The sequence below is a fragment of the Symsagittifera roscoffensis genome, chromosome 2 (genome assembly GCF_963678635.1).
Source record: "Symsagittifera roscoffensis chromosome 2, txSymRosc1.1, whole genome shotgun sequence".
NCBI lineage: Eukaryota > Metazoa > Xenacoelomorpha > Acoela > Convolutidae > Symsagittifera > Symsagittifera roscoffensis.
Genome location: NC_087063.1, coordinates 64,614,313 through 64,641,451, shown reverse-complemented (window position 1 = coordinate 64,641,451; position 27,139 = coordinate 64,614,313). Strand labels below are relative to the sequence as shown.

The 27,139-nt window shown below is 38.2% G+C and overlaps 1 protein-coding gene across 2 annotated transcripts in view; it reads right to left on the bottom strand.

The window, feature by feature from the left end:
• Nucleotides 1–27,139, bottom strand: part of LOC134840190 (uncharacterized) — a 72,774-nt gene that overhangs the window by 22,002 nt on the left and 23,633 nt on the right. For both annotated transcript variants that reach the window (XM_063855906.1, XM_063855907.1), the window contains exon 2: nucleotides 25,952–26,419. In XM_063855906.1, coding sequence (XP_063711976.1) covers nucleotides 25,952–26,419 — 468 coding nt within the window. The remainder of the gene's footprint in view (nucleotides 1–25,951; nucleotides 26,420–27,139) is intronic.

The window sequence follows — 27,139 nt, the reverse complement described above, 5'->3', positions numbered from 1 at the left end:
CACTGTTCTTCTTCTCAACTACTAATGATAAAAATTACGATGTTGCTATCAAGTTGAGACCCTATGGGGGTCTGATCGGTATAGACAATTCTTCTTTGGATAATTATTTAAATGATTCGAAAATTTTACGAATGCATGCTATTTTACACGATGCCGCCGGTTTTGTCCGCGAAGTTTATAACACTGGTCCCACATACTGCTATGTTTTACCATGGAAATGCAACAGTAGTTTGATTGGTCACTTGAGTGGAATTACGTTTTGTTTGTATATCAAACTGAAGCAACCGAAACTCTACCATTTATTAGAATGCTGAAGGAAAAATCAGTTGTGTTGGATTTTGAGGGATTTCGACACCAGAAAAACACATTTATAGTAAAAAAATTAGCTATAACAACTTCCGACTACAGTGTTTACCTAATTTTTCTACCTCCAGTTAATTTCAATTCCCTTCCAAAATCTGAACAAAAAGCCTACAACTGGCTGACAAATTATTTGCACGGACTTCATTGGGATAGCGGTGATTATTTATACCTGAATTTGAACGTAATCATTTGTCTTAAGAAACCCCAATGCTGTATTCTACGCCAAAGGAAAAGAAAAAGCTGATTTTTTATCCAAATACTTAGACCGCAAAGTTGTGAATCTTGACGATTTGGGCTGTCCACGAGTCGAACAATTATATTTCAAGAATTTTGTGAATTGTAACAAACACCTACCGCACCATAACTCTAAAAATCATTGTGCATTAAAAAAGTCGAAAGCGTTCTTTGATTGGTTGAAAAATGAGTGTCCAAAACGAGCGTCAGGGGAAAGTGGAGACATACATATCTCCCAATTCAGTTCTTTGTGCTTGGATGACACCAGAAAGTAACATAAGATTTCATTGACCAGGATTGAACGCATTGATTGTAGAGGCCAAGTAGTTCAACGAAAAGAACAAGTTACACTTTCTGAAGAAGAGTTGTGCACTTTGAGGAGGTTCTTCCCCGTGATTGACCAATTCATCTACTTTCAACGATTCAAATACATCAGTAATGTTACCCAGCAAGCGCGGTCTTTTTCTTCCCAAGCTAGTCTTAGTGCCCAAACGTCAACCAGGAGTTCAAACGGATCTAACCAGCAGTGAACTACCCAATGAGATTCAAAAAATAATAAGAGAAGATTCTGTGAAGAAAATTGTGTATCATGCCAAAACTGATCATGTCCCAGCCAATTATGTTTTGGAAATGCACTATGATTTTGATGATGATAATAAACCGAGTGTCTATACAGGTTATACACGATATGAAATTTATTACTGTTCAGTTGCTTAATTAATTTTTTTATATATGATATATATTTTTCATTCTGCAAGTTCGAGAGTGAGAGAAAGCGGTAGGGAAATTGAAATGAATGACACAGTAGTTGACGAGACTGATGGAACTATAGCTACCGATTTTGTGTATGACGAAAATCATGTGGAGAAAAAATCATGGAAATTTTGCAATAACGTGACTGTACCCACGGTCTGAAGTAGTTTTCATGTCGCAAATGGTGTTAATTCTGATTTTATTGGCTTTTTGTATCTTTAAACTTTCATTAACGCAGTTAACTTGTGAAGAAACCTCAGTTTGGTTCTCAATTTTATCGGGTTTAGTTGGTTATGTATTAACAAATCCAAGAATATGAATAAAGTTATTGATACATCTACGAGACTTTTTTTAGCCATCGTGGGGCCCCTTGGGTTCTGGAAAAACAGAGCTGATATTCAAATTGTTGAAAGGAAAAACATTTTATCCCAAATTTCAAAGAGCCCTATACTTTTACAAAGAGATTCAGCCTCTTTATAGTGAAAAATCCAATACCCACAGCATTGATCTAACTTTCATAAAATTCAATGGCTTTGACAGTTTGCGAAACCTTGAAAACATTCTTCTAGTTTTTGATGATTCATGCGAAGAAATCTATAACGATAAAGACTTTGTCAAACTTGCAACAGTAGGAAGACACCGAGGACTAGATGTAATATATGTTAAACATAATTTGTTCCAACAAAGTAGATGGTCTCGAACAATTGATTTAAACACATCACACATCATTCTGTTCAAATAACCTCGTGATATTCAGCAACTTGATCATCTTGGAAGACAATTGAATAACACTAAATTTTTGAGACACTGTTATCAGCTCGCTAAAAAAGACACATACGGTCATCTTTTAATCGACTTGGATCCGCGTACATCCGATTGTTTGAGATATTGTTCAAACATTACACCACCTGGTCCCTCAATTTTTTACTTACCAATAAATCAGGCAGAGGTTACACCTCTCACAAATGAACGCGAAAAAATTATCTATTCTGCAGCACATGGTACAATTGAATCCCAGCCAGCTCCGAAGCTTCTTTAGAAAAACAACAAATCCTCAAGTTATTTCAGTTATATGTGAATGTTTGCTCAATGTAGTCAATGGCAATGTATCTGTTAATATTCCAAACATTGAAAATTTCGAAGTGGCATACAAACTTTTAATCAGCCGAAAAACAAAACTTGAACGAAAACGAGCAATTATTCTAACGAAACAAGGTTTCAACTTGATCAGACTGATACTTTACTTCTGCTACAGATACTTACCATCAGCATAAAACATGGCAGCAGAAGAGTTTGTTTTAATTCCAAAACATACATATATCCGTGAGCAACCGCATGCATCACAAGTGCTATTTAACAGTTCAATTAATTACAAAAAGCCCCAGTTATCTTACTTGAACCGCATGAGACCTCTAATACCCAAGAAGCAAAACTCAGTATCGACTGAAACTCTTCCACTACCCCTTCCACCAACACCTCCCTCAACGCCTATTGTTGACCCTGGGGAACAATCAACAGGACTTCTTACAGAAGATGAGACTAATCAATATCAGGAAGGTGGGGAGGAAGAGGAGAAGCGGATTGTGGATGAGAAGGAGCGAAAGGATAATAAAATAAACTATGAACGCATTACATTACAATTGCAAATAATGGAGGATAAAAAATTCACGAGAGCTAAAAATATCCTGGAGGTTATCAAAAGCTCAGCTCGAGTCTCAATAAACGCCATAGATGAAACAATTTAAGTTGACAATGTACCAACCGGTCTCAAAGCAGCATCGTTTTTGTATGATATACAACAGCAAACTAAAATACTACACAACCCTGCTTACATAATGATTTTATCCGCTCTCGAACTTACCGAAGAGTCTGTTATTAACAAGTATGCCAAACACGCGGTTCAGTCAAAGATTAAAGAACAGGCCCAACGAAGAACCAAAAGTCCAACCAAATCTCCGTCAACCTCGGGCAAAACAAAAACCCTCGACAGTAGTAAGCCATCATCAAGTTCAAAACAAACCAAACGACTCAAAACAAGAAAGAAAGCCACCACGGAAAGAGTCAAAGAAAGAGAGAAAGCCGAAGACGACACTGAATCGTACGGTACGCCCTATAACGATTCAGATTCTTCAACCTCAGAAAAGACGGAGACGAAAAGTAAAAGATGGGAAACCTACACCAACTGAGGAAAAACTTTTGAAAAAGAGTTACACAGATAAAGATCCAGCATTGTTCGGTAGTGTTAAAATTTTGAAGGCTACAACGGTCATACCACGACGAAAAGTTAAACATTTTTTACATACAGAACCATCTTATACAAAATACCGAACAGTTCGCCGCAAAATAGCTCGGCTTAAAGTGATAGTTTATGACATAAACGAAAAATGGTCAATCGATTTGGCATATGTTGATAAACTAGCAAAACACAACAAAGATATCAAATATCTTTTAGTTGCAGTAGATTGCATGTCCCGTTATCTTCGCGTGCAGCCACTGAAATCAAAGTATGCCACAACAACTGCAGAAGCGTTCAATCAAATGATAAAGACAGAGAAACCGAAAAAAGTCTGGGTAGATAAAGGCACCGAGTTCAAGGGGTCATTCAAAACTTTATGTGAGAAAAAGGGTATCAAGAAATACACAACAGAGAGTGAAAAGAAGTCCGCTTTCGCCGAGAGGAACATTCGATCACTAAAAAGTTTGATTTATAAGTATTTGGAGGACAAAAGGACCTACTCTTATATCGATAAGCTTCAAGACTTTGTCAACATAATAAATTCGAGAACAAACCGCGTCATCAAATTAGTCCCCAATAAAGTGACAAAAAAGGATGTTCCACGTCTAATTTCATTAAGAGCGGAACAATCATTGAAACTAGTTCGCCGACCAAAGCTCTACGTTGGCAATTTTGTGAGAATAGCAAAAATTGACATCCCTTTTCGAAAAGGTTATAAAGAATCCTTCACTGACGAAGTTTTTGAAATATTTGACATACCAACAAGGAACCCACCGACTTATAATCTTATCGACGCTGATAGAGAACCAATAGAGGGTAAATTTTATGAGCCCGAACTAATCAGAGTATTGGAAAAGGAAGGGTCAAGCTAAACAATGTCTAGCAACTTTGAAGGTGACAAAGATTCCTTTAGTATTACATTGGTGTCATCAGCCTCAATGAATATCTTCATTGACAACTCACTAGCGAGTTTTAAAAACCTGCTGAGTGAAGATATTGATCTGCAAGGCGAATGGAGAGTTGCATTGTCAGAAATAACGTTTCCCACTCATTTTAACAATGTAACAGATACTAAAATAGTGTACTATAAAAAAGACAAAGTTAGAGCAAGTCTTAAAGTGGCAAAAGATAAAATATCTAGACCATATGATGGAGAGAAACTTGAAATAACAAAGGGTGAATATGGCAAAATCGAGAAATTATTCAACGAAATCAATCGGAAGGTTGATCTTGATAATTTCACTTATAGCATCGACCCCATTTCTTTCAATTTGGATGCATTAATGGGAAGGCATTATTGGGTGCATTATTGGGAAGGCATTACCTTTGAGAGCCCATAAATTCCTAGTATTTTGGGTTCCAAAGGTATAAGAGATGGAACGGGCTACCATATCGGCTATAAAGAATCCAGTCATATCCATAGCACTCTCACATCGCAAAACTTCATTTCCGACTACCCTGTCGATATCTCTGCTGGAACCCAAATGATGTTTATCTACTTGGATATAATCCATTATCAGATTGTGGGTGACACCAAAGCACCGTTGCTCAGAGTCATTGATACTAATCGACGAGTGAAAAACGGTTACGTGTGCAGCATTGAACCAAATCATCGCAAAGTTTTTAGCAACTTAGATTATAAAAAACTCCTCGTGAATAACATCCAGAGCATTGCAGTAAACCTATGAACAGAAACCGGTAGACTTGTACCATTTGCGCGAGGAGGAGGAAAAGTTGTTTTGACTTTAAAATTTCAAAAGTTTTCTGATGAAGATTATGGAGGCATACTATCATAATCAAGCGACCATGCCTCACTTCTCAGGACATTACAGACAGCGGGGTAGTGGCTTCGGTGCTCTGGCTATGGGTATTGGACGAGTAGCAATTCCGTTAGCTCGGAAATTTATAGTACCAGCAGCAAAACGTATTGGAAAAGAATTACTTGTTCAAGCAGCACCCGAATTAATAGACATAGCAACCAGGAAGAAAACGCCCAAACAAGCCTTGAAAAACACAGTAAAAAACACAATCAAAAAACAAGTTGGAGCTGGACGCAGTAAGTCCCATATGAGCAAAAAACGGAAGAGAGCAACAACAACAACAACAAGAAAAAGAAAAACAAAATCTCTCATTCCACAGAAACGAACCCCACTGAGAAGTCGGTCCAACTTTTTCACCAAAGTATGAAATGATTTCTAATTTATTGCCAACTGAAGCAAATCACAGCTCATTAGATTTATTTGAAAAGCCTCCTCTACTCGTTACATTTGAAAATGCGTTCACTCAAAAAATTGATCCATCTTATTCACCTGATGGTCCTATGCTCGAATTTGAAGTTTTAGGAGATAGAAACAAATTTATCGATCTTCACCGAACTCGCTTGGAGATTGTAGCACGCGTTGTTCAAAATAATGGTAATGTACTTCGAACTCATGCTTCAGAGGCAGCACAACGAGACACCCCATATTTGGTTAACAATCCACTTTCATCTTTATTTTCCGAATGCACAATGTCCTTGAATGGAGAAAAAATTTCAACAACCAATGCCAATTTTGCCCATAAGAATTTCATTGAGACCGAATTTTCACATGGTAATGATGCAAAGAAAACATGGCTTGCTTGTCAAGATTATTATTATGAAGATAATCCATCAGGTATTGATGGTGCTAATGGGCGAGCTGAAGATGTCGCTGAACGTAAACGAATCGTAGCTGCATCAACCGAATTCCGTTTATTTGGTAAAATTGCTTGTGATTTTTTTTATCATGTGACAAACATCTTATCAGCGGTGTTACAATAAGAATTTCTCTGAGACGATCCCCTAATGACTTTGTTTACATGTCTGAGCATAGAGATAAACATTACCGTGTTGAAATCACAGAGTCTAACCTATATGTGCCCAAAATGACAGTAACCGATTTTGTGCTATCGTCGATAGAAAAAACTCTGTTGAAAACACCCGCAGTATACAATTATATTGAAGTTTTACCGAGAACTTTTTTGGCCACAACTGGTGTGCAAAGCTGGCGACAAGAAGACGTTTTTGCCAAAGAGCCAGTTCGTCGAATGATTTTAGCAATGAGCTCGAATACAGCATACCTGGGAACTAACCGAACAAACCCGTTTCATTATCAAAAATTTCAGCTGAATGAAATCATTGTTTACCGAAACGGTCTGCCCATTGCAGGAACTCCTGTGTCAACGACTGATAACAAAAGAATATACTATAACACATTGGAAGCTCTAAACTTTGTTTTCAACAATAGTCATGGAATCAGTTTGGCTAATTATCACAATCATTATATTATGGCATTTGATCTCACATCTACTCAGGAGGCTTCACATGACTTTATTCATTCTGAATTGACCAATTGCACCATTTCAGTAGAACTGAAGTTTGATGCACCGCTGGGGGAAAATGTAGAGTTACTTTTCATGGGAGAGCGTGCATCAACAGTTTACGTGCGTTCCGATAGAAAAATAGCTAAAAACACTCTAATGAGTTGACTCGGTGAAAAAAATGGACAATTTACAGATTACTGAGCTTATTCACCGATGCAAGCATTTGAAACATCGATTTTGTGGCATTTTTCCCGCTAACTTAGCATTTAATACAATATTGAAACGTGACAATACTTTCATGATAGTGAACGCATCAAACTCAGACCAGCCAGGACCTCATTGGTTACTGTTTGCTCAAGCTGGTGGTCAAATCTTTTTTGCAGATCCTCTTGGACAAAGCCTACACAACTATCCACATGTATACAAAAATATGAGACGTTATATCCATGAGGGAAACCAAATACTGATGAATAAGCCAATCCAATCAGCTAACTCGGTCTTGTGCGGATTTTATTGTATTTATGTTGCTCATGTTATAATTTCATCTAAATTTCCTATAGGTTTCAAGGTTAATGACCATGACATGATGCGTTTTGCTAAACATATGATGTTATAACTTTGTGATACTGATGCATTTCTTTAATGATTTATAATTTCTTTTAAAGAAAAAAACATGTTTTATGGTTGCTAGAACACTTGCCTCTGGCGTTATCGCAGGCTCTAAAAACCGTTTTCAGAGTTTAATTTTTTTTCCATTATTAATTTAACAAACAAAGTATTTGAATTAATCTCTAAACGACCATACCCACTCAAAATGATATCAATAAATTTAGAAAACTCGGCGGCATTATCACCATTCAAAATATTAATGAAGCGTTCAATTGTTACATTAGTGATTAAATCAGTTTGAGTTTGAATGGATCGAGTTTGTGAAGCAAAGCAAACATGTGGCAATCTTCTTCGTAGAGAAGCACCACCAATGTCAGTTGAGTTGTTCAATAGGTGAAGTTTACTGCAACCCCATATTAGATGCTTGAAAGATGAGAGTAGACATGGTACAACGAAAGTGGTTGAGGTCATCTTTTTCACTACGTCGACACAATCCTTGGTTACTTCGATGAGAACATGGATGTGGGGATGGTCATTGTCGAGCAATTGGGCGCAAGACTCGTTCTGAATTGAGTGGGTTGCAAATGCAAAATTTGTGTTTAGAGGAAGTTGTGAGGCGTCGGGTTCATTGTTCAGAATAAAAAATTTAAAATTCTTTCGAAATTTTTTAAAAAATTCAGGCGACTGCTCATACATTGCTTCAACCATTCTGCTGATTAAATCAAATTATTCAAACGTTTTTTTTTCTGTTTCAGGCAACTCTACACTTTTTATGATTCGAGTATTCATCATCCGCATCGTTTTCATCGCCACTTTCAGCACATTCTTTTTCGGGACGGACTGATCGTTTTGACGTGTATCGTCTTTTATGATGTTTATCATTTACAGCTGAGGAGGATGAGGAGGAGGAGGAAGAAGATGAAGTCTTTTCACCAGTTTGTTTTTTAACCAATTTTTTTTATCTTTGAATAATTATCTGCCAAACAATCAAGTTCTCTTGTCGTTAATGTCACTGCTTGATAACATTTGAATACACCATCTTCATTCTTTTTATATAACTTAACTGTGATATATGTACCCGTTTTGTCAAAAGTTTTCGTTCCAACCCGTACAATGCGTTTTTCTCCCAAAGATATATCTTGAAAATCATCGTAAAAGTATGTATCATTTTCTAGCGACGAGTACATAGTGGTGGTGGTAACGGTAGTGACTTGTTGGTTCAACTGTTTTATGATAGAGTGAAATGAATAATGAATTGGATAGAAGATAAACAAATATCTGTGGATTTACTTTTATGGCGCCCCTTCAGCCTATAGCGGGAGAAATTAATTAGTTTTTGCAATTGGATTTGTATAAGATAAAAGCGTGTTTATTGCATCTGTCATTTCTGTCTGGAAAGCACTTGAATGGGTCATAAATCTCAGTTAATGTTACATTTCGGCATACATGTACTCATTTTGAAGTGGAGACCTTTAAAGCCCCTCGTCCGGGGGACATAAAAAAAGGCGTCATGCACTCTATTTGAAGTAGAGATAGCAATAGCTTGCATCTGTCTGTCAAATTCCCGTTTTAGCTCATAAATCTCAACGTTTTTACCCTGGCGGCATGCATGTTATCTCTTTGAAGTGGAAAATTTCTGTCATTTTGTGCTTAGGGTATCATAAAAAGGCGCCATGCTGTTTCTTTGAAGTATAGATTTTCAAAGCGTTCACATTTCTACTTTAATTGCAAAAGCCCTGAAAACATATTAAAATTTCACAAAACCAGATTTATGGTAATTGGCTAAATCTTAGACCACCAGCAATAAAAAAACTAAAAGTGGTAGGTCAAACTAAATCTACTCACTTTTTTTATTCAATCTCTCAAAATCAGTCAATACAAAATTTTCAACGATGGCAACTCCACTACAAATCATTTTAATTAATTCTCTTGAAAGAGCTATATTATACCAAACTTAAACCAGAGATTCTATTGTAGTGGTTCAACAGGAACGGAAAATGCGTCATCGAAAAGCAAGTCCTCTCAACGATCTTGAACCAGGAAGCAGAGAATTCGATGAATGGGTCACTAAAAACCATGTGATGTTACCCAACTATTTGCTAGATCAAATTGGTATCCTCATACAAAACAGAAAACAAGTCTACGAGAGTTGCTGTGTGACTGAATCGTATCCTGCGCTGAAGCGCACAGATATTCAAGACCCTACTTGCCTTGATCGTTCACCGAGAAAAATACTGTTTAACTACGATTGCCAATCGATCCCCTTTTACGAAAATCAGGAAGGATCCATTAGAGATTTAGCAGAGCGAGAAAACTACTTGAACATTGAATCGATTGAATCACCAGATTCAACAGAGAAAAAAGATGAGGACCAGCAGACGCCCAAAACCCCAATTAAACCGGATATTTTTTCAATGACTCAGCAACAGCAGCAGCATACTTCTTCTACTTCTTCTTCCGGCAGTCAAAGTCCCACTGCACCAAACTTAGTGGCTGAGACGCCGCCTATCAATGCTTGCTTTGCGCCGAAAAAACGCATACTGCAATTTAGAGATCTCTGAAAACTCAAAAAAAAAACTTTGTTTCCACCGAGAGTGCACCAGTTTGGGGGTTTTTTTATTTAGTTTGATAAGTTTTTTTTATTATTGTGGCTGAATCTTTGTTTACGTTTTGCTTATGATTTTTTTCTAATTTAAAGTTTGCTTTGTGATTTTCAATCAATAGAAAGGAAATAAAAACAAAAGAAAAAATTAATAGAAAAAAAATCAAAATAACTTTAAAAAGTCGGCATAAAAGTCTAAAAGTATAAATTTTGATAAATTTCTCGTCAAATCCAACTTAATTATATCAGTTTTATTTAATGCTCATTTCGAAAAATTATAAAAAACAAACTGAATCCTCTTCCTAAGATTTTATCTAATGATGTTCAAACACAAAACATAAAAATGTTTTTGTTATGTTTTTTCATAATAGTTTTAAAAATATAAATATTAACACAGGAAAAGATAAAGAGAAAGAGAGAGAGAGAAATAACGATCCATAAACACCATTATTATCCCTTTTGGGATATAGCTTTTTCAAAAGAAAGCTATTTATGGTTGGGTCCAGCAATTTTGCCGGTTAATCAACCATAGTTACTTTTGGCTCTTTACACTCTCTGTTTTTGTTTTTTCTCTCTCTCTCTCTAATATGTCTACAGCCTGGTGGGGTTAGCCAGGACTCTTAGGAGTAGACTTTAGAGAGTGTATGAGCCAGTATAAAGCATTATATATAATAAAATTACATGTCTATAACAGATTTCACGTTTAATAATCCTCATTTTCAGGTTAAAATGGTTAAAAAAATCAAAATATGTTTTTTTTCTCGATTTTTCAACATGGGTTACAACCTTGTCCAATAAATCACGACAAATTGATTGGACCAGGTTTCATTGGATTTGGAGACAAAAAGTTTTTTTTTGTAATTTTTTTTCTTTTTTCACTACAAGAATATGTACTAAAAATGAAACATCTCAAGTTTTTGACCCGACATTACAGTGGGGCAAGCGTTTCAGAGGTTCCTAATGAATAGCACTGCCGGGTTGTTGTTGCCTACTGTACCAAACGGCCCTGCATCAATCTTTTGATGAACTATATGTGAAATTTGTCATAGAATACTAATTTATTTGAGAAATGAACAAAATTCTCAACTACCCTTTATCATTTTTGTCTGGTATGTTTGACTTGACTTGATTGGTGGGTCTTCCTTGATTGACTTGATTGGTGGGTTACCATTTTGGTTGAAACTAAAAAACTTGGCAAAAAAATTCAAATATATTTTCAATGTTTAGTCAAGTTGACTAAACAGGGAAGTTGATAATAGCAGTGGGTGTTAACATTCACACATTTTAGGTAAAAGAAATAACATTCCCGGATTGATCCCTTCATGGAATTTTCAGCTACTCTAACCACAAGTATTTATACTGTTTAATACAGTTGAGTCATTTACCCAATATCGAATTGACAGTCATTTCATAAAACCATATAAAGCCCCAAAACTACAACCACTTCAAAGCCACTGTTGATTTTATGCTTCACCCACATAATTGAGTTTAATTAATTGAGTCTTGATCCAAATTTTGTTTTTGAAAAACTTTTCACTTCTCGCTTTTGCTTTGTCAAAATCAGCTTTGGTAAAACTTGAAAATTTTCTTGGAAAGAATTCTTCTTTCCTCAACACTCAATCTTGAACCAACAATGCCTAACTCAAGTAGAAAACAGACACCAGTCATTTGTTCGACCTGCTCGAAAGTCTTTAGTTCACCAAAGAACTTGAGACGACATGATCAAAATATCCATAAGATATTCGCAGCCCCACCGCCACCAACTAAATGTGACGAATGTCGAGAATCCTTCAGCTCGCTGGCAGAAGCTAGGGAGCATGTCGAGCTAGCTCACAACGTCTCAACTGATAGTCTTTGTATCTACTGTCATACAATCTTCCTCTCGGTTGAGAAGTTCCGGCAACATATGTCGAAAAACCATCAACTACCCATTTGGACTCCCGGAAATGAGGTGGGAACATCATCTGCTCCAACTGAATCTGCGTTTAGGGGAAAGTTAAGACGATACGATTTGAGCGTTAGGGAGGATGAATTGGATCTGATGAATGTAATCATGCGAAACAAAGAGGAAATTGATGCGTTGATAGACGAAAGAGTGCAGCAAGGACCCTGTAAATTTCAACTGCATGTAGACGTGAGTATGATAAAGTTCTCGAGCGATACAAACAAAACTGGTGACGGGGAGTTACGCCACGAGAAGACAATGTTATATCTGAATTCTAAGATGATCAATGTTTTCTTCAATGGAATCGAGAAAGAGACATATTTGGAATTGATTGAGCATATGGTCAATGCCATCAACACGTTCGCTTCTCACGGTAGCGGTTGGATTGTGGAGCGCATTGAAAAGTTGGCTGTAAGTTTTGCAGCATTTTCTCCTATCCGTGCTGGCTCATACATTGACCTTCCCGATTCATTGAAACCGGTGAAACAGAGTTTCACCAACATTAAAACGAGAAATGATCAGAAGTGCTTTCTATACTGCTTTGTGGCCGCGTACCATGATCGATATTCAGAGACCACAAGTGCTCTTTATCCTGCTGCCCAAAGCTACCAACATCGAAACAAACTGAAAAATTACAAGCTCTCCCAAGAACATGTTGTGAAAATTGAAGGCTGGTACGAGATGCCAATGGGACTATATGATATTGACCGATTTGGACAACTTAACAACTGTCAAGTCAATGTATTCCGGTGAGCATTGATTTTTTTTTGACAAAACATTTGTTTAATCATGTATAACACATTAAGTTCATCCAGAAACCCGAGCACTCAATTGTTTGTTTTCATTAGGTACAAAGAAGGTGAATTGCTACCTTTGAGAGTGTCCAGCAAATACTCAAGTGATCTATGTGTTGACCTACTACTACTCAGCAACGGACAAACTCATCACTATGTGCTGATCACTGATTTGATGAGGGTTGTGGAATATGTGCGTGGAAAACTACACCGAGACCGAAACCAAATTTGCCGCAAATGCTTCCATACATGTTCATCCATCGATACACTACAAAGGCACCAGGAAATGTGCTACCAAGACGAGGGAGTGGTAATCACTATGCCAAAACCGGGAAAGGACACTCAACGTTTCAAAAATTTAACTGCCCGCTGGTATGTACCGATAGTTATTTACTTTGACCTCGAATCGCTACTACTACTACCCGTATACGGACCGCAACCCGACCCCAAAAAATCTAGCACCCAAACACTAGAGATTCATCAACCATGCGGTTACGCCCTGGCCGTTGTTGAATTTGGGAAGCGCGAAGTTTTAAAGTTTGAACTGAAGAGAGGAGAAAATGTTATGAAGGAATTGATCGCCTCGCTCGAATCTTTGGCGAAACAAATATATCTCGAAAAACGAAAGTATTACACGTTCACTGGCACACCAAGTTGCTTGCGTGAAGAAGCGCACACTTGTTGGATATGTGAAACAGAATTTGCTGACAAGGACCAAGTTGTACTTGATCACTGTCACTATACCAACAATTTCTTGGGGTGGGCGCATAACGAATGCAATATCAATCGAAAAACGGCGAACTATATACCCGTAATAGCGCATAACTTGTCAAACTATGATCTGCATTTCATTATAAAAGCGCTCTCAAACAATAAACCCAAAAAAACACATACTCAGTGATCCCTTCCACTGAGGAGAAGTATATATCACTCACTATGTCGGTCTATATCAAATCATACACCGATAAAACGGAAAACTCAAAAAAGTGTATGAAAATCTACGTTTCATAGACTCCTATAAATTCATGCTGTCCCCCGTTTCAAAACTCGTCGAATACTTGCCGGAAGAAAAATTTTTCCTACTGGAAAATTACTTTGAAGAACTCGGTTACTCATCAGAACAGATAGCATTGCTAAAACAAAAAGGTTTCTACCCGTATTCATACTTTAGTTGTTTTGAAAAGTTTCGAGAAACACGACTGCCACCTAGAAAACTGTGAAGCAACACTTTACAGGGAGGGGAAATAAGTGTTTCGAAAAATCATTACAACCATGCCATTAAAGTTTTGCGCATGAAATGCGCATCACTAGGCGAGTACCATGATGTATACCTAGCAACGGACATACTACTACTCGCTTCAGTATTCGAAGCCTTTCGTGAAGTTTGTTACGAAACGTACGGATTAGATTGTGCATGCTACTTCACGGCTAGTAACCTCTCGGGCGATGCATTCTTAAAAGTCTGCAATGCAGACCTCAAGTTACTTACTGAAAGGGAGCATTTGAACATGGATCAAAAAATGATACGGGGAGGGATGTCATCGATATATGCACGCCGTATTTTTAAAGCCAACAACAAATACCTCGAAGACTACAATCCTGAAGAGCCCTCTAGCTATCTATTGAATATAGACGCTAACAATTTATACGGGGGTATTATGAAACACTGTCCCCTTCCCATCAAAGATTTCTCAATAGTTGAGGAAAGTCTCGAATATATTTTGCAAACCGACGATAAATCTGAGTGGGGATACATTTTGGAAGTGGATCTCAGTATACCTGAAGAACTTCAAGATTACTTTGCAGACTACCCGCTAGTGAAGTTATCGGCACGGATAAACTAAGTAACGAGCAAATACAGATGTTAGGGGAGATGGGGGTCACGTCGCTACCAAAGGTACCAAAACTGGTTCAAACATTAGATCCAAAGGAAGGCTACGTTCTGCACTACCTTACATTAAAACTCTATATAGAACTAGGCTTAAGAGTTACCAAATTGATTAAGGTCTTAAAATTTCGTCAAGGTAGATGGATGGAGCCCTTTGTCGATTTAAACACTCAATTGAGAATGTCAGCGCGCAACAAATTTGAAGAGAACTTTTACAAGCTCATCGTAAATTCAGCATTCGGTAAAACTATGGAATCAAAACTAGGACGCAAAAAATTAGAAATTTTTACAAATGAAAGAGAATTGCTTCAAAAAACAGCTTTGAGCACGATGAAAAGCTTCCAGATAATCGACGAGGAAGTTGCTACTGTTTGTTTTGCTGTAACGAGTATTTTGTGGGACAAACCCATGATAATTGGTGCAAGTATTTTGGATTTGTCGAAAAGATTCATGTTTTACTTTCATTATCGGCAAATAAAAGCAAGCATGAACCTTGAACTGCTATACAGTGACACAGATTCGTTTATTTATGCGATAAAAACCGAAGACGTATACGCAGATCTGCAAAAACTGACCGATAGTTTCGATTTTTCCAACTACCCAAGCGATCACTTCTTATTCAGCAGTGTGAATAAGAAGGTTGTATTGAAACTTAAGGACGAGGCGGCGGGAAAAATCATTGCAGAATTCATCGCGTTGAAACCAAAGCTCTACTCGTTGAAATATGCAGGTTAGTATTTAAAAAAAAGCACCTCTCCAAGCCCCCTCCATTTCTTTACATTAAGGGTTCCCTTCATTGGGGTTTTGGATCTTGTTGGGACCAAATTAATAACTTTTGTTGATCCCTGTCAATTTAATTAGACATAACTAGCCCTGAAAGGCTCTGATTCTTCATTTAAAAACTTAAAATGAAGAACCATTCATCATTTAAAATGTTTTAAACAAATACTCACCACAAACGCACTTTTTTAATTTTTGACGTGAACAAATTTAAAATTTTGACATGGAATGATTTTTTGATAATGACACGATTTGGAATTTTTATGATTTGGAATGAATTAAGATATTTAAACTTTTTGGAATTGAAAAAATTGGAATGTTATTAGATATTGAGTCTTCAAAATATTCAAATTTGGGAACCGTTTTCGTTATTAATACTAGAACTGGGCTTGCGAATTTTTATGGGCTTACAAAGCTAAAATATGTTTATGGGCTAATCTTTGTTCTTCATTTAGATTCAACTAGCAAAAAGAGTGCAAAAGGAGTAGTACAACACTCCCAGCAGCAACTTACACACCAGAGGTTCAGGGAAACATTACTGAGTGGAAAAACCCTTCGTATATACAACTACTCAATAAAATCGAAAGCCCATACCAACATAACCATAGCGCAGAACCGAATTGCCCTTTCACCCTTCGATAGTAAGCGGTTCTTACTATTCGACGGGATAGCTACATTGCCCTTTGGACACAGGTCTACAGAAGAAAATGTGTTCTTCGAGGCCATTGCGGAAGAAAGCAAGTGGGCAAACTCACAGTTGACAAATACCCCGACTTATAGCAGCGAAAACAGCGAAAGCTGGCAATCACCGGAATTCCGGCTCCCAGATTGGGGCTTTTTTCAAGAAAGCTATAGGGACGAAGAGCTTCAAGAAGAAAGCGCAGCTAGCAGTTCAAGAGACCCTTTATTCTTACAGAAGCGTCTGTTCGTTCTAGTCAGAAAAATAGGAAAAAACTTGATAAAACTGATCAATAAAATTTTTCACTTGAAAATGTCGGCTAAATTGCCTTTTCACTTGGAATTACGGCTGTACATTTGTAAATATAAAACATTCAACAAACATTGTCTTAAGTTAAATAGACCGGCGCAAAAGAGACTGGTAATTGCAACTTACCCTTGAAGCAGGAGCGAAGGATTGCGTATTTAGTTTCCCAAAGTAGCTAATAGTAAGGCTAAAAGAATCAAAATGGTGCAAGTCGAAAATAAGGGAGACTTAAAAATAAGTTTGAAAATAAAATAAGAAAGAGAAACGAACAATAATTACCAAAATTTTTTAAAAAGAAATATGAATGGTACTTTATGTAAACTCATATTTATATGAACGAAAAGGATTAGCTTTTAGATAAAAAAAGCGAGAAAACCGCAGCCGGATATACCCATACTTATTTAGTGGTGGGAAAGTTTGGAAGGGATTAAATTTAACCACCGCGCAAAAATAAATACCAAAGTATTTTGTCTGTCGGGTGTCCTAAGAGAGGGGTCTTTTTATTTCGGGCAGGGTACTTTGGGGTCTTTAAAAAAGATGGGTCCTTTTGGACCCTACTTTTGGTAGGACCCCAAAGACCCCTACCGTCGAAAAGACCCCCCCCCCCCTAAGGACACACGGCGGATTACAATACTACTCTTATGCTATCTAAATTATTTGCTAAGTGTTATTTATTCAAACTCAATCTCATAATCATTTAGGATCAAGAATATGTTTGGAACTAATTAACAAAGTTGGTTCAAGAAACCAATTATTCTATTCTATAAACAATTTAATTATTGTTTAACAACTAAGTTTTCACTCGTAAACCTCGGCAAATCTCATGGCGCAGCCAGCAGTTCCTGTGATTGAAGACAGGACTGACCTGTTAGGCATCCCCTTTTCTGGGCGAAAGCTTCTTTTAACCCGCCATTACTTTGCGAATCGTGGAAAGGTCAATTTTTTTTGGCCGCTGGCCTGAAGGATAACATCAATCCTCACGATCTTCTAATCGAACCCGCAGAGGTTCTTGATGAGCCTCCTCCGAGACCTGAGACAATTGCTGATGGCGAAGATGCTAGAGCAGCGGAAGCTCGAAGACAGAGGGATCAAGCGGCGATTCGAAGAATTAACGACTTAAACATCGAGAGGAAGAGAAAAGGTCCTCGGATTAGTCAGAATTGGTTCTACCACGAAGCTGAAGCTCGTATGAAGTCTCGGTTGTTCTTCGCTTTGGGGAACGAAGGGAAGAGACGTTTTGCTGACTTTTTCCCTCACACGGAAATCAGTACTATTCCTTTTCGAGAATTTCATAATGGCTGTGAGACGTTATTCAAGGTTGAACGGGACTATAAGGTCGAGCGTATCAAACTGTATAACACGGTATTCATGCTCGAAAATGACACTTTCTCGTCATTTTACGCTCGTCTAAGCGCCCAAGTGGCTCTGTGTAAGTGGCCTGATGATCAAGAAAAGGAAACTTTGAAAGACCTCATTATTGGACAGTTCCGAGATATCGATGTTCAACAACAACTTATCAAGGCTAAGGCTGATCTTGATGGCACTTTTAAACCTGCACTTGAGTGCGAAAAGGGTGCGAATACGTCTGCTCAATTCCAAAAACTACTTCCTCACAATCAACATTCAAACGCTATCAAGGTCAAACAAGAACCTACTTTCTCCATTCAGTCGTCTAAAGGGAAACGGAATTATCCTCAAAACCAAAACAATCGACAAACTTCACAAAACAACCAAGCGAATAAGTCATGTTACTTGTGTGGTAATCCCTTTAGTCCGGATCACCGAAAATCCTGTCCAGCTTGGGAAGTAACATGTAATTTGTGTCGGAAACGTGGTCAGTTCGCGAAATGCTGCAATTCGTCTAAACGACGCGTCAATCTGGTTCAGGAAATTGAGGACGCTTCAGGTTCATCAATAGATTGTAATTTTATAGATGTTGAGCAGGACAGTGAACCAGAATATGGAATTTTACAACTGGAATCCGCTGTCATGGTAAATAGTTTTGAAACCCTCAAGTCAAGCGAAGGAAAATCTAGGAGCCTCAGAATTCAGTGGCGTTCAGGTCACAGTATTTTTTGTTCGACTGTTGACACAGGAAGCCCAGTTTCGTTCCTGAATAAACTTACCTGTGATTTACTTTTGCAACAAAACCCATCAATTGAATTTCAGGATATCACACGATACCCTATTGATACTTTGTATTTCGACTACAATAAGCAGCACATTCGTCTCTTTGGGTCGATTCAAATCCTGATTTCTTCTGGCGGCTGGAAGGTGGATAACGCTCAATTCCTCATGTCGGAGAACAGAACTCGTAATCTTCTCGGATTGGATTTGCAACTGGGTGTTGTCACTGCACAGATGAAGGCGGAATCAGTTCAATCGCTAGAGAATAGTTCATCGGATCCAATAGCAACTGGGTGTTGTCACTGCACAGATGAAGGCGGAATCAGTTCAATCGCTAGAGAATAGTTCATCGGATCCAATACCAGACTATTGGAGCTCTTTCTTTGCGAGAAAATACGCCCATGTGCTCAGTCGTTTAGGTCGATCTAAACATCATAAAGTTTATTCTAAATTTAAGTTCCCTCTGATGCCACGCCAAATTAAAGGACGTAAAGTTCCGATTTATATTCAGGATAGGGTTACAAGCGAGATAAAGCTTCTGGTGGAGCAAGGGCATATTAAAAAATGGGACAAGTGGACGACTGATTTCTATATAGCGCCAATTGTACTAACTACTAAAAAGGATGGCTCAATCAAACTGGCCCTGAATGCTAAACCGATGAATGTTCAGATCTGGAAAAATAAGTACCAGATGCCGAACATTCATGAGCTCATTGATTCCGCGGCACAGATCATAACTAGAAATGTTCCTGGAAATGTTTGGTTCACGTCCTTGGATTTTAAGTATGCATTTAGTCAGTTGCCATTGTCATCACTCACTAGTAGCCACTGTAATTTTAATATTTTGTGTGGCGACGCTACGGGATCCTACCGATTCAAGACGGGATTTCACGGGTTAACTGATATGCCTACCGAATTCCAGAAGGCAATGGATTGTACGTTACAAGGGTCAGAAGGTGTTATTTGCTACCTCGATGAAATTTTGATTGTCACAAAAGGAGATGTCCAGGAACATAACGAACTGGTTGAAAAGGTCATGCATAGACTCGATGTGGAAGGCTGGGCTCTCAAACTGAGTAACTGCGAATTCTCTGTTAACCAACTAACTTGGTTAGGGTTTGACATTAATGAGGACGGTTACTCTCGTAAATTTTCAAAGATCGGGGCAATTCAATCACTCCGACCTCCGCGAACTCTAAAAACACTTCGCTCATTCTTGGGAACGTTAAATCATTTACAAAGGTTTATTCCCGATTTACAAACCCAAACTGTTCATTTCCGGGCATCTTTAGAAGCCTGTAATAAACAGTCGTTCATGTGGGGAGAGGAACAGAATAATGCCTTTAACAATATAATTATTATGATTGCAAAAATCCCGAGTCTTTATCATTTCGATTCATCAAAGGGGTCGAGGGTAAAATGTGACGCTAGTCATAATGGCTTAGGAGATTGCCTCGAACAAGAAAGTGAACCGGGAGTTTGGGCCCCAACTGCTTTTGCTTCGCGTTTTCTTAACAATGCGGAGGCTAAATACAGTACCAATGAATTGGAGTTGTTGGCAATTGTTTGGGCTTGCGAACCTTTCCGTACCTATTTGTTGAGTACACGTTTTCAAGTGTTGACTGATCATAAAGTTATCATCTCGGCATTAAATGAAAACTGTAACAATAAGTCGTACGAGTCTCGTCTTGCTCGTTGGACAGATCGCTTGGTACCTTTTTATTTCGAGGTTATTCATGTCCCAGGGGTCACGCTGGGGATTGTCGATCACTTATCTCGTTATCCTACGTTTCCAGCCCCCGAGCCCTCTAAATACAATGAACTTTTCGTGGTTAAATTTATTGAGGCTTTTCATAAAGCCCTCTCTTTTATTAATTTTTATAATTCATTTAAGGTGAGGTACCAAAGTTGTCCGCCGCCGCAAGAGGGTGTTCAATTCTTGTCGCAGTATAATTGTGCCAATTATTTACGTCATTCGCCGGTTGGGGGCGATGATAATGTTACTCAAATATTCAACCAATCAAATTGTGGTATGCAAATGGATTGTTTATGTTACTTATCGAAAGAGGGCGTCGGTTTATGCTCACACGGAATTAACCAGTCAGAAATTGGTATGCAAATTGATTATCGTAGACCAGTTATTGTATTTAAAATTCACTGTCTCCGACCTGAATCTTTACGAAACAGTCCTCTAATTTCATTTCCTTCATTCGCAAATCACAATTTTTTTGTCATAAACCAACTGCCGGGCACTAACCAAAATACTACCGACTTGAACTCTACTCTCACTCAACCTGACTCTCAGACTCGAATCAATTCAACAGCCGAGCAGGCTGATTTACTAACATTCGTGGAATCATTTCCAATCAGTTCTCCAAATTTTTGCCGTCCCAGTCCGCGTCCTCCCATAGGATCTCGACAACTGAACCGCATCTCTCGATTGGATCAAATACGTCAATGAAACCGAACCCGAGAACGAGCTATCTTTAACAAGGACATCACTTCTTTCAACAAACTCGGTGCGTATATGGCCCAATTTTGGACTGAAGCTGCTCTGGTTAATAACTGTGCAGTTATTGATAATAAACCAGCAATACCAGAACCTCTTCGACAAGCTAATCTCACTCGTCTTCATCGTTCTCACCCGGGACAAGAGGCTATGATGGCGGCCTCTGAATATCTCTGGTGGCCCTTTATGAACCGTCAGATCATTGAAACGTGCGAGAAGTGCCGTGAGGGCACCTTGTTTGGTAAGAATCTTAAACCCGCGACAACCATTAATACTGCGCAACCTTTTCCTAGTCTGTCTGGACCCAATCGGGAAATACAGCTAGATTTTGCTGGTTCCATACTTGATGATAAAGGTTCTAAGATCTTTCTTTTGGTAGCAATTGATCAGTTCTCTAAGTTTCCTTCAGCTCTTATTTCTAAAACTACTGGGACTAAAAAGATTACTTAATTTCTTGCATCTTACATTCGTATTCATGGTTTACCTCACTCTATTAGAACGGATCATGGTTCAGGTTTTAAAAATAACTTGGTGCAAGGATTTAGCTCTAGCAGAGGTATCAAACATATCCTCTCACCAGTCGGAGATCATAGAGGCAGTGGTTTGGTTGAACGAACGGTTCAAACCATCAAGAAAAAACTGGGTGTTGCAAAACTCGATCCTAATTTCAAAAACTTTAACGAAACGATTCAAAAAACACTTGAAGATATACGCAAGAGTAATCATTCGGTGCTTAAGAAATCACCTTTTGAACTACGGTCGTAAACCTAATACTGAATGGTCACAGGCGTTTAATAATGTTGTTCAATCTGATACTTCAGCCCAGGTACTGGAGCGGAACCTCCTAACACCAGACCAGATTGACAGCCAGGACTATAGCAGGGACAGGGCAAAAGTTGTTCCTCGTGGGAGTACTAGTCCAACAGTTCCTCACCGCTTCAAACCCTTGTTTTCACTGGACGGAAATGTGGCAGATAGTGAACCCTACAAAGCGTTGGCTGAACTCGCTCGAGCGGCAAATACGTGGTCACAGTTCAAGCGTAACCTTCCACCGGATGGGGGAAAAAAGGTTCTCAAGGAACTAGCAACCCGCATTCGGACCTCGCTCATTCCCTCAAGTCAGGCCTAAACCACAAAACTCTCCAATTTCCGGCGATAGGAACGCCTCAGGCGGCACAAGTTAACCCCAGACGTTTACCAGCTGTGCGACCCCGCCGACTGTCGAAAACAAGTAAACTAGAAAACCTTCTAATGTCTGATCTTAGTCGAGTTAAAGTCTTTAGGAAAATTATAGATCGTCATTCGGGGAAACCTCTTTATAAACTGTCTAAATTTAAGGTTGTTCGCGTTACTGATCATATTTATGATACAGACACTGGGAAAGTTTACCGGAAAAATCATATTTGCCTCAAACCTAATTATCCGTCTACCGTTTCAGTTGCTCCAAACACTCTAGGTGATGGCCTGGAAGCCTCGAACTCTACCTCTCGGGGTGCAGTTAAAAGGCCAGTTACAAGGTCTCAGCCTGTGCTACTAGAACAACGGCCGAACAATCCGACTTTATCTACCCCGATGGTGGATCTCACAGTGGACTCCTCCAGTGAGAGTTCAGTTGGATCAAACGGCGGACTCCAAGTTATGCGAGATTCTTCTCCTGTGAAAAAACGTCAGAGGCTTCAGTGCGACTCACCTCCGGTCACGTTTGCTCATCAGCCAGTCATCAGCAAGTCCACATCGCAACACCACACTTCAACAAGTGTTACCTGCTCTTTACCGGCCGCCTCTACCGCGCAACTCAATAGCTCGTCAACTTCGGCTCATCCGCAGACTTCTCAATGTGCTGCCTCTTCTTCGACCGCTACTATCGCGGAACTTCCTGGCTTTAGTCCTACCAATCCCGCGATTATTATCTCTTCACCGGAAATGGTGTCGTCACAGGTTCCAGTTCATCCCTCTCATTTTGCATCCTCAGAGCTGCCCTCATCCTATCCCTCGCTCTCTCTTCCTTCCCAACCAGTGGTTGACGACTCCGAGTCAGTCAGGACGTCACATCGTAGTAAGAAGCCAACTCAGTTTTTTGGCGATCCGTTGCGACATTCTGTCAAATCAATTGAGGAGGACCAAACTTTGCCCTCTGAAAAGGTGGCAGGATCTTCGTTTTCACCGCGAAAACCCCTGATTCGGGATCGTTTTCAACCTGGAGCTTCAGTGACTTCACCTCCTCATCTCGCTCAGGCGAAAGAAACTACCGGAAAGGATTGACTATATGTCAATTATAAAACGTTGCTAATCTCAAACAAACTCTTTCACATTGTCGTTCTTGCTTAACTGTACAGCATTTGTGTGGGATAGGGGGGCTATCAATCTTTTGCTTGTCTGGGTGCAGTGATATTATCTCCTAAATTTTGGGTTGCTTATCAAAATTTGTCTCCCGCGGGTAATGTCGTGAGGCGACCTTCGGTACCTCGTTACTTACTTGCCCTTTTGCAGTCTTACTGCAGATTGATGTTAATTTCACTAACAAAGGTCATATTGCTAACCTACACAAAAAACCACATTGTTTGCTAGATGTTATTTTTTCAAACTCAATCTCATTATCACTCAGGATAAAATTCCTAACTCAAGAATATATTTGGAACTAAGTAACACAGTTGATTCAAGAAACCAATTGTTCTATTCTATAAACAATTTAAAGATTGTTCAACAACTAAGTTTTCACTCGTAAACCTCGGCAAATCTCAACTAAGTGTTATGCAATTCATTTTTTGCTTCCCATTCAACGTCTTTTATTCTAAAATTAAGCAATAAGTGCTTCAATACAAAATCTCAAAAAACTTCAGTTTTTATGTGTTCTTTTTTCATTTTTTAACAATAAATTTTTTTTATAATATCTAGTCCTCAAAAACATATATTCATCACTTCTAAATATCGTTTTAATCGTTTAGTTGTTTCGATCATTGAAATGGGAGGAACTTTGTATTCAGATGTGTTTTTATTGTTTTTTTTTGTTTTCCACAAATAATGGTTACACAATTAATCATCGCAACGGTTCACATGATATCTAAGCTCTTCCAATCCGAAATAGAAAGACAATAAAAAGAATTTTCAAAAAGTTGTCCCTATATTGAGAAAAAGAGCTAGCGAGCAGGCTTACAATAGCCTATTTACTCCTAATTTAAGCCGTGAAAACTGAGTAAATTTAATTTTTGGAGTTTTTACCGCCATTTTGCAATTCAAAATTGTCGAAAATTCAAAAAGTTGCAGCAAAAAAAAATATTTTTAAAAACTTTTTTAAAAACTTTTTTTTTAAATGTTTTTAAAACTTTTTTTTCTTTTTCGTGTCATTTTTCTGAAGAAACCTGTTGTTCAGTTTGCCTACTTTACTGCGACTGAGAAAAAACGAAAAAAAAACTATTTTTTTTAAAAACGTTTAAATTTCTTCAACACTATGGTCGGAACATTCTGTGCTACACTCAGAGTAACCGGCTATACTTGTTTTCAGTTGTAAACTCCTAAAACCCTGCTTTTACAACTGATTTCAAGCTTCATCTGATATAAATTGATTGCAGTTTATATAGCTAGGCCAAACAGCTTGACAATATGCACAGAAACGCGAAAATAAAAAAGGCATTTTATCAAGAAATGCAAATTGTTCAGATTTTAGTTATGAAATACATATTTTATCGAAACGGTTATATCAATCATCGATATTGATCTTAAATAACCACTCAAATATAAACATTTCATTACTTACTTCAAAAAATGATCAAACTTTTATTCTCTAAAATATGTTCTCTAATTTTTCGGTAATATGTTTAAAATGGGATTCTTGGCTAGCCGTGTACTGGTTCGAAGGAAAACTAAGAACACTTTTGTACTTGCAAGTTCCTAATCCCACTTAAAAATGACTCTTTTTAAATAACTCCAGAGACTTTCAGAACTAATTCCTAATTTTTCTTCAAGTTCTGCATCAATAGATTATTTTGCATATTAAAATTATTAGGGAATGCAAATTGAAATAACAACCAATGCCATGAAAAATTCAAGATTATGGCTTTTATCTTGACACAAAATTAATTTGACACAAAATTTAACTCGCCGCCAATTGGCAAGCTAGCCTCGATATGCTCAATGAAATTAGATTAACAGCAGCTGAAGTTTTTCTGTTTCTAAAACGAAAATGCTTCATTTGTGTGAGTTGAACTTTAATTTGTTTGATTTCATTAGTTTTTTAAAAATCCAGAATTAACCCGGGATGGATTACGCCAGTGGTGGATCTAGGATTTTTTCGAAGAGGGTGGGCGGATTTTCAAAAAATTGAAAGTTTTATTGACTTTTTTAGGTCGACCAAATCGATTTTCTGAGCTCTCACAAAGCACTAGAGAGTCCCTGTTTTGGTCAAATATTGAAAAAAAACATGCCAAAAAAGCGTTTTTGAGTACTTTTAGAAAATGTTGAACAAAAAATAGCGTTTTTTCTGCGAGCGCTCACCTCCCATAATTAGTATACAAAGGCGCCATAGGCGCCTTTAAAAAACTTTAGAGTTCATCACCAAAAATGGATATTTCAAAATAGTACAAGGGGGGACCCTTTGGGTCGGCAGAGGGTCGAACCCCTAAGGAAAGAGGTGTCCGACCCCCCCCCCCCCCCTGCCCCCTAAATCCGCCTCTGATTAACCGAATAAACTAGAAAATTAATCACTTCATGGATACATATGGATACATGGGTATATGAAACAGGTGTTGCTTATGTGAAGAAAATTTTAAATTAATAATACTACTTACATTATTTTCTTCGATGCTCATAGTCTTTCCAATTAATTGTGTCAGATTTTGACCCCGATCAATCAGCGAATCAATAATGAATTGTGTTTTTTGAGGACATATTTGATGCTTTTTGAGATGCTCTTCTTTATAGATATCATCAATGCTTTTGAATAAAATGACCGTGCTGAATCTAGGCGCCGGAAGAAACAAGCACTCGTCGTCCAATTTCTCCGATGCATGCTCGGTAGCCAAAAAACTTTGTAAGTCTTTTATCAGGAGCCCATTTTGTTCAGACAGTAGAAGTGCCGATACTATTTTTGAATGACCTTGGGAACATTTTGTGAGAGGATTAAACTGTTCTAGCTCTGATGGGATATTGGGGACCACTCTGAGGCTGTTTGAGATTTCCAGCCAGAAGGTTCCCGTTGGCGGAGATTTTGCGACATTATTCTGTGATATCTGTTGCTCACTTGAGGAGCGAAATACCTGAAGCAAAAATTGTTAAAATTGCATCCAATCCTTTTCGATTTTGGATCCTTTCAACCATCCCCCTTAACGGTGAAGAAGATTTACCCTATAAAAAATTATTCGATAATTAGGCACAAGCGATTGTTGTACCCAGGGGCGGATTTAGGGGGGGGGTATGCGGACGCCCCCTCTCGGATTCCACCCCCCGTCGACCCAAAGGGTCCCCTCTTTGTACTATTTTGAGATAATACAAAAGTTTTCTAAATGAGTTAGGACTGGGGTGTATAACTCATAGAGTAATTTCGGATAGGGTACACCGTCTGCTCGTCACGCTATCTTATTTTCGGCCGGATAGATTCGTGCAACTTCTTAGTCTAATACCGATCCTAATCTTACTCTTATACTATCTAGTCTCAGGTTGTTTAACTAGTCTCTGCTAGGCTCAATAGATCTAGGGTATACTGGTTTATTGCGGCTGCTGAAGTGCTCGGGAGAGTCCAACTAATTTCTAAGTTAAATTCAAATCTCTCTGGTGCTGAAGTTACAAGTAACTTCAGCACTTACAAATAAGTGGGTTGTTAGTTAGATGGATCATGATTGGTTAATATTAAATACTTTACATTGGTAAAACATTTAATTTATCCAATCATAAAATATAGTTTAGATCAGGTTCCACCCATCCGGGTTTTACAGAGTTTTTTAGAATAGTTCTTCTGCAATTCGAAGGATGGATGATGG